The following is a 9690-nucleotide window of genomic DNA, read 5'->3' as shown; positions in this document are numbered from 1 at the left end:
CAGCGCGCTGCCCTCCCTTGGGTTCAGACCAGAGTCGCTCGGTCAGGACCTCGTCGTGGATTTGTTGGGCCACCTGCAAGTACCGTGGCTGCCGAGGACGTGCAGCCTGGGAACGCGGAGGCCCCGGGGCCGTTTGGGCGGCAGCACCGTGGCGCGGCGGTCCCGGCGGGTCTAAAGCGAAGGACGCGAGGGGCGCCCGGCTGGCCTCGCTGGAGCCAGGCGCGCAGGTGGCGCATCTTCGGGGCTCACTGTGCGGCTTAATTGGGTTAAAGCGAAGCTAAACACCGAAGCACTTTGTGCAAACTAATTGGTGTAACCGGGGCCTTTTCACTAACGATTTGCACTTTGAAGAAGAAAAATGGATGGTGAGAAAAGGACTACGAAACTCGTTAGTCCTAGAATGTTCCAGGCAAGTGAAGTCATTCGATTTCAAGGACGCCGGGACTGGGTTTTCTGAGCTGCTTCCTCCAGCACCCCTCACACTGGGAGCTGACAGTGATTTACATAACACAGGATTCACCCACCCGCTGTTATCCCTGTAGGTGAACTGGGCGCCCTAGAATAATACTCCAGTGCAAGTACTGCTTGTTGCTGCAACACAGTGATTTTCTATTACACTGAACACGTGAAATGAATTGCCTTGTGTAGCTGAAGCCTTTCAGTGATCTTAGACACCTCTCATTGTTGAAGGGAAAATTAAACTATCCGAGGAGTGTGTTTTCTATCCCTTAGTTGTTTTTACGGGAATTACCTATGGTGAAGAATTTAAAATATATAGTATATTTTTATGTAATTTGGCCACGTTTAATCTAGGCTTTGGAGATAGTTTTGTGGAAGTAACTTACTTATTTTATAGGATTCTTTTTAAAATATCAATTGACCTATTGAACTGGTTATTTCGAATGATTATGTTCTACCTAGAGATAGCTTAACATTAATTTATTTACTTACATGGGAAGTTATAAAACAACTGTAATGATTTCAGCCCCACATTATTTTTTTTTTACTATAAATATAATCCTAGTAGTTAGTACTAGGGTAAAAGCTTGTGTGTGTCCCATGCTTTAGGATATAAATGCTTAATTGTTTTCAGTGGTATGCTATGCAGGCATCTTTGACATGAGCTAATAATAGAATGATAATTGAAGAAAACTGACCTAATTGAAGGGGGAAAAAAGCCAAGACTCTCATTGAATGGTAGTTTGAGATGCTTACATTTGAATGATATTTTTGATTTTAGGGTCCAACTGGCTTGACTTTTTCCTTTCATTTACTGAGGTTACTAGGCAGCCTTGATTTAAAATGTATTATTTAGGAAAAGAATCCCAAAAAGTCACAAACACACCATTATCGTAAATTTTAGTGGTATTAATGAATATAAAACAACTAAATATTATGATCCTTAACATTTCAAAACACTCAAAATAATGATGGCAAAATAATTTTTCCTGACGTCCTGTTTCTCCCCCTTTTATAATCATACTTAATTTATATGGGATACACAAATTAATGCATAAATAGTCACCTTATTAGGTTTAAAGAAAAACCGTAACTTTGAGAAATGCAGGAATGCAAGCCTTCTGTGTTTTAAACAAAATCTAATTTAAATTTGAATTACATGTTCATAAATTTAAGCAATTGTAACCTTTCATCTGGAAAAATGTATCTGTTAGAGAATATGCATATACATGTTAAATGCTCACATAGATATTGTTTTGTGTTTTTTCGTATCTGCTAGCTGCTATTCTATTCACAAGTATTCATGAACTTAAAGTTTTATTTTTTTAATATGTGCTTATTACACTGGGGAGATAAAAAGAATATGAAGTTGAGTTTATTAAATTATTTATCCCTACTGCTGGAGTGGCTTTGAAGGCTCATTGTACACATGATTTCTACCTCCCCCCACTTCGTTTTTTAAATGCACCCAGGCTATTTCATCTGTTTCATTCTGCCAGACACAATACATTTCTTTTTTTACACTAGAGAAATTAAAGACAGATATTTGTTCAGGCTTTTCTCTATGTGTCACATTAAATAAAGTAAAATAGTGGGAGTTTCTCTGGTAATCTAATTTGATGGCATCTATACCTTTCTTCCTGTTGTGACTCCTTGCGTAAGAACACTGGAAACAAAATAGCTTGAGAGCTACAAAAGTTTCAGTGATTTCTTAAAACAATTATTTCATATTGCAGCATCAGGTTTATGAAACAGTAAAGCCGAGATTTGAGGTCACTGTTGGCACAAACTAGACCCTATTTTGTTTCTTTAACCAGAGCATCCTAATCATTGAAGTTTTTTTAAAAAAATTATTTTCTTAATTCTTCACTTGAATGATCAAGGCTATGGCCTCACTCTTCCTCATCCCCCTCGTACATATCAGATAGTCAGCGTTTGTTGTGGGAAGTACTTTTTTTCCTACAGTGTTGCTTAGTAAACTTGTTATTGGTGCTAATAATGTTGAAAAGAAAGTAACTTTGAGATTAAAGATGGAAGTTATAAGTAACCTTACAAGAATTATGGCCACTACTAGATTTGCGGATTTGCAGTGATTCTGGGTAATTCTAACCAAAGCCTTTCTTTTGGCAGAAAAAAGCAAATGGAAAGAATGGGTTGTATAGACAATTGCCTGTTTCCTCACTTAATTTGAATGTATACAGATTGGTGTAGCATATTTTAAGTTGCATCTATAAACTGAAAAATGGGGGGGGGTTTATCAACCAGAAGATATTCTTATTGCTGAAAATAGAATGTGATCTCCTAACTCTTTCCAAAAATGTAAGTATATTGGGGTTAGGCATTTATTTATTGAATATTATGGAGGAAGCATTGATGACAATGTGCCAGTTCCTTATAGACCCTTCAGAAAGTCACTGTTAATCTTTATAATGTAGAAAATTCAAATTCATTTTGTTAGATTTCAGCCTCTTTTTATTTGGATATTATAGAAATATTCTGGTATGATCAATGGACTCACATGATTTTTTTCTTTATGAATATATGAAAACTAGGTATTTCTTAACCCATAATTCACATGGATTTACAGACATTTGTGTATGTGACCACAACCTTGGGACTCTTAGCACATTTGAGTTTTATTGCACTTCGAGAAGACAATGGAATCAAATTCGGGAGTGTCTGAATCTGTACATCTGTAGTGGGTCACCCAGGACCGCGTCGCTCTCATTACTGTCCCGTACTGTATGTGATTAAGCCACTGGAAATATTCAGCATGACCTTGAGACTCGAGTATAGTATGTAGGTAATCAACATTCAATGATTGTGTGTCTAAAATAACCTTTTCTATATCTAATTTACTGTTTGGGAGTTTTCTTTTTCATGAACAAAGCAATTCCTCTAAACTAGGATTTATTATTTTTTTTAATGATTACCAATGGGAGTAATAATTTAAGAGAATAAGTGCATTAAATAAAAACTATTACCTCTTATCTTATGTGTATTTTATATTAATAAATGCTTTATAGAAAATGAAGCTTATGAATAGGAATTTTCTTTATCATTTTACATATAGAGATTATGAACATCTGAGAATACACCACCTAAAGAATGATTTCATTTCCACTTAGGTGTGATTATTTTCACTATTCTAATAATACACATTTTAGTGTACAAGTAGGTATTATTTCTAAAAAGCCCAAGTTTTCCATGTTTGTCAAAAATATCAAGTCAAAAGTACTAATAAGTAGTTAGTACTTTCTCATCTACATGTTTATTCCTTTTATCTACACATTTAGATCCAATCAAAAACATGAAGAGCACAGAGTTTGTAAGACATAGTCTTTCTAATAAAAAATTATGAAACCAGTAAAATAGAAAGTATAGCTTTATTTGATTTTTATGTGAAATCTATGTTTTTATTTTTGAAGTCCGGTTACTGATGTGTATTTTGTGTACAGAACTATTCTTTTTCAAGGTTTTTCTATATGAATGTGCCATTCTATGAATTTTAACAAATGTATACAGTCACATGATGTCTGGCACAAACATAGAACATTTCCCTTGTTACAAAAGTTTCCATGTGCCCCTACTGTATTTTTTAATTCACAAATTTTATGATTCATTTATAAGTATCTGGGTGTTTTACTTTTCTCTCAGAAAAATATTTACATTGTAAATCTTTTTTTATTCCTCTAGAATTTATTTTTTTCATCACACTTCTAATTTAAGGCCAGTTTTAACCAGATCACACTGCGCTAGAGGCAGAGTACGAAATGATATTTCAGACAGAGAAGCAGTAGGCTTACAATATTTGTTTTACCTGAAGGTTGTTTAAATTTAATACATGTCACCTTTATGCTTGGTAAAAGATTCGTTTTTCAAAGGAACAGCTAAGATTTGTTATGCCGGCATGAATGTATGTATTAGACTTAGGAATAGAGTTTATAGTTTGCACATCAAAATATTTATTGAGAATCAGAGATTCCTTATATAAGTTGGCAACTTTGAGGCATATTGATAATGTTACTAGCTTTATGTCACTAAAGAAATAAATCTCCTCTCAATATTTAAATTACACTGTACTTTATAGTTCAGTAAATTACCCCTCCCTTTGAGTATTGGGGGACAAGGCCAAGGAGTTTATTAGAGCTAATATTAATTAATTTATACACATTCTTGAAACATGTGCCTCTAATCCTAATTTTATATAAATATACATTGTCACTTAAATTTAGGTGGTTATAAAGACTCCAAACAAAGGATTCTTCAATTGTAGGAGAGCAGACATGTTCAGTGACAATGATACTCTTCCAAGTATTTTGCCTTTTTACAACTTGGAATAGTACAACTAGTCTTCTGTTTCTTTCCCCAAGATATAAAATTATTTAAATGCTTTCTGTTTTATATTCTTATTTGGCAATTACAATAGAAATTTTAATGTTATGCATGCTTACAGCCCTATTAAGAAAGAAGTTATTGCTTTCTTAATAATCTTAAGCCATTTTTAGAAAGTATACTCTTTTTATGGTTTGCAAAATAGCCTGTGCATGCATGCTGTGTACACACACACACACACACACACAGACAACCTCAGTATTTCAGATAATAAAAGATTGAATTAGCCTCTACACATTTGTTTTAACCTGTTAAAAGGAAACAGCTACTAAATACAAGATTTTTGCTGCCAGGTTGTAAGATCACACTGCAAGTTTATTCCATGATAACCTATACAGCTTTCAATAATACCTTAAGAGACTGCAGCTAAATAGATTTTTAAAATAATAATAACTGGAAGTTCTGACAGTATTTACCCAGACACATATACTGTGGCAGTTTGGAATGTCATAAGCTTTTAATTGTGAAATTGAGAGGTTAAACATTGCTAGCCATTCTGTCCATGTAAATACAAACACGCTTAGCTCCATCACGCACATACCTAACATGCGTGTGTATCCGTAAAACACTTCCATGTATTTAGAATTGTTTTCTGCTTTCTTGCAACACAGGGTGGTTGAGTTTTTTCGCAACCTGAACCTGTATTTGATCATAACTCACTAGCAGGGAACATTTTAGGGTGTTTTTTTGTTTTTGGTTTGGGGGTTTTGCTTTTTGTTGTGTTTTTTTTTTCCCTCTTACTAGCAAATTCAGTTCTTCATTTGTTTTGCTCTCCACGCTGCATTAGCACAGTTTTCCCCTGTGTGCATCTGCCAGTGCACAATTTAGCCACGGGCATCTGTAGGCCTTGTGGTGATCAGTATTGCAGGCAAAAGCCATATGTGTTTAAATAAAAAAAAAATCTCTTTATTTCATTTGCTGTTTTAACTGGATGGATAACTTTTGTGCCTCAAGACAGAAGAAGAAAAAATACAGAAATAATTAATTGCCTCTATTCTTGAGGCAGTTTCATTCCCCCTCCAATATGGAATGCTTGTCAGCTTTCCTGATAAATGACTGCATGTATTTGCATAGATTTTACATTAACACAAAAATTAGTTTTATTTGTGGAAAACTAGTTTACATAATAATATAAAACCTAGTGTTATTGATTATGTTTGCAAACATTGATGATTTTTTAAAGGGGTTGTAGCACACTTAGTCTTCAAAGGCCTGATCAACCTATTTTTCAACTTAAACTTCCTTTTGCTTTATGCAGTTTTGCACTAACAAAAAAAACCTTCATAAAACGTTAAAGTTTCAGAAATTCTTTTCTGGCCATATGTGGTTCATACCACAACTGTTTCAGACCCACGATTATTAACCTTCAATTGGTAAGAAGATTCTGATTTTAAACTTTGGCCGAAGGTTATTTTTAAATGCTTATTACCGATGATGCACACCTCAGACAGAGGATTGCATCTGTGTGAATGATTTTAACTTTCATATTCATGTCCTCGAAAGGATGGCACTTCTAGTGGGTGTGTGCAGTCGGGCTCATTCCCGAGGCATTATGCATTGTTTACAACCAAATTTAAAATATCACTCAGAACTATTCTCTCCATCTTCATTCTGTTTCCTTGAGTATGCTTAGTCGGCGATCACCCCGATCCAGCCTTGAGAGGAGCAGGGTGCCCGAGCTGCTTGGGCACCGCAGACAATTCTCCCTCGTTAAGTGGCAGGCAGTAGATGTTTATTCATACTGTAATCCGGCATCTTGTTGTCCAGAGGCAACCTGCTAATTATGTGCTATCATCGTATTATCCATGTTACGGAAAATTCAAATATGTTCACTGCTGTTAGTTACATCACAAGGCTTTTCATAAAATATACTTGATCCTCAAGAACTCTACCACACTTAATGGCAACCTAAACCAAGAGTCTCTCTGCCACTTCTTGATTCTGGGACACCCTGGGTGCCAGCTGTCACAGCTCAGCTAATGATGACAAATGCCCCTCTCTATGCAGATTGCAAAGCTTGCAGGCTGCTGTGAAAGGCGACCAGATTACCTTTCTTCAGATAGTAACTTAACCTTTTAAACTCATGTCAGAATGAAATTATCAGCTGTGATAGTTTCAATATCTGTATCTTTAAAAACAAAAACCAGGACATGATCAAATCGCAATCTCACTTCTTAAAAATTCTTCCAATTTTTGTATAATTTACATTGCTTTATCCTTGAGGGCTGTAATATTCTTAAATGAGAAACTCTAGGTAAAATATACTTTACAGCAGCACAAGAGTGTGTATTTGAACTCTTCATATAACTCAGGCAGTGTGAATTATTGAGAGAGTTATCCAAATTGTTTAGGCTAGAAAATAAGCTGGTGGAATTTTGAGGGGAAAATGTATTCTCTCCTTTTCTTCGCCTGAGTGGTAAAACCGCTCTGTACTCCACTGGGTGTATAGACCCAGACTGTCCTGGATAAATTTTTGTATCATTTCTTTAAAACTCTGTGGATTATTCCAAAATGATTTAGGGAACAATTATTGTTAACGATTATTTTCCCTATTTTCAAACTTGAGCTTCTGTCTTCAGTTGTTAATTTTTCCTATAGAAAGTTGTGATCATATATTGATACATACACTTCATGGATTATTCAAAACAATAATGAACACTGTTAACCGTGATGTAAGGTGGGAGGGTGTTTAAACCACCAATTAAATGAGATAATACAATTGCAACTTCCTATTAGATTTGCAAAAGTCTGTTACATGCGTGATTTCACTTGAAACGTAAAATAATCCTACGAATTGAGAGAATCAGATGATAAGGAATGGGGACCAAAACTTCATGAGAATTTGATCACATTTAATCTTCACAACAAATATTAGTTCCCATTTACAAGTGGAGACTGAGGTTTAGAAAGGTTAAGTGTGTTACCGCGGGTCGCAAAAGTGATTACGGAACCAGGTCTGTCTGACGGCAGCTGCTTTAGCACGGCCGCGTCCAGACTTGTGTCTCAGAGGCGTGTGCGGGGGCGCGGAGGCATGTATATATGGTCCTGTCTGTACCCACAGATAATCAGCGACTGTCACTAGATGTTATTCTGAAACGAAGCTACAAGGCTTACATTTGCGTTAAGAACATGATAGTTTGATGAGTTTTAAAGATTAAGTTCTTTTTAGCAGCCCTTTATGTAAGTAAATAGTGAGGCACTTTTTAATGTTATAACTTTTTATTTTACAACAATCTATCACATAGGGAGAAACTATTTAGGATTACATGTACTCTTTAATGAACGTCAAATCGGACGAATTCACCTAAAGAAACATTTCATTTTAAAAGCTAAAATTAATGGGATATACCTTCATAAAAATGATGAAGAGAAACAATTCAGCAGTTACTTGAATCAAATATCCATATACTTTTCTTATACATATAATTTTACTCTGTGACACCAGTGGGTTATTCAAGCCACAGTATTGTACATCTTTCAACTTAAGACATATTAAAACTCCCTTTTATCATAAATTTGCATTCAGTTATTTCCACGAATGCTCTTTGTTTTATTCCTTAACAACTTTTTATTTGGTACAGATACTACAGTATAAGGATTTTATCAATAATCCGTCCGTTCATGTTGTAAATGCTCCATCTTTATAAGTTTTAATTATAGAATTCTATTTATAATTACTAACTGGTACTAATGCTTAGTAAGTTGTAGTTCGCTGCCTGTAAAAATTATGTAGAATTAACAGTGACCATTTTATTAAGCTATGTCATGCAATTACTACTGGTAGGAAGAAGCTAATTCTACTCCCAGAGTCGTGTATTTTATATCAGAACTTTAAATGTAACCCTCCTCACTAACTGCCTGAATTTTCTCTACGACATTACTAAGGAGTGGTCATCCTGCCTCTACTTTTACCTCCACTAATGAGAAATTCATTATCTATTCAGATAGCTACTTGCACTCTAGGCAGCTCTGTTAGAAACGTCTTCCTCCTCCTCCTGCCCCTCCTCTTCTTCTTCTTCTTAAGTTTTATTTTTTAAATGTTTTTTTTAATGTCTTTATTTTATTTTGAGAGATAGAGCAGAGGGCAAGCGGGGGAGGGGCAGAGAGAGAGGGAGACACAGAATCTGAAGCAGGCTCCAGGCTCTGAGCTGTCAGCCCAGAGCCCCATGTGGGGCTCGAACCCAAAGACTGTGAGATCATGACCTGAGCTGAATCCAAACGCTTAACCAACTGAGCCACCCAGACACCCCTTAAGTTTTATTTAAATAATTTCTACACTCAACGTGGGGCTTGAACTCATGACCCTGAAATCAAGAGTCACATGCTCTTTCTACTGAGCCAGCCATGTGCCCCACAAAGCTCTTCTTAATATTGAACCAAAATCTTTTCTCCTTATATCTATCAGCTTTTGGTGTCTTCTCTATAGCCTTATTCCTTTAACAGAAATAAGTCCTTTAGGGGCACCTGGGTGGCTCAGTTGGTTAAGCATCCCTTTCCTTGATTTCAGCTCAGGTCATGATCTCACAGTTCGTGAGTTCAAGTCATGTGTTGGGGTCTCTGCTGACAGCTCTGAGCCTGCTTGGGATTTCTCTCTCTCTCTCTCTCTCTCTCTCTCTCTCTCTCTCAAGAAAAAAAAAGACATTAAAAGATATTTATAAAAGAAAGAAGCCCTTTAAATTCAGCACTTAAGATATCAAACTGAATACCCTCTTGCCTTTGGCCATTACACCAATAGCATATTTTAAGTCATCTCACCATTTAAGACCCATTCTCATGCATCATTTTATTCAAGTGTGTTGCCTAAATTTATTACTCCCCGAATAGATTGGTGAGTGG

General features: G+C 35.8%; 1 protein-coding gene across 1 annotated transcript in view; it reads left to right on the top strand.

Moving 5' to 3' along the window:
- Positions 1-9690, top strand: part of NBEA (neurobeachin) — a 655079-nt gene that overhangs the window by 463764 nt on the left and 181625 nt on the right. The window contains exon 43 of the mRNA XM_029938475.1: positions 4-250. Coding sequence (XP_029794335.1) covers positions 4-250 — 247 coding nt within the window. The remainder of the gene's footprint in view (positions 1-3; positions 251-9690) is intronic.

This window comes from Suricata suricatta, chromosome 4 (genome assembly GCF_006229205.1).
Source record: "Suricata suricatta isolate VVHF042 chromosome 4, meerkat_22Aug2017_6uvM2_HiC, whole genome shotgun sequence".
NCBI lineage: Eukaryota > Metazoa > Chordata > Mammalia > Carnivora > Herpestidae > Suricata > Suricata suricatta.
Note: the sequence above shows the minus strand (reverse complement) of the source record. Positions and strands in the feature narration are given on the sequence as shown.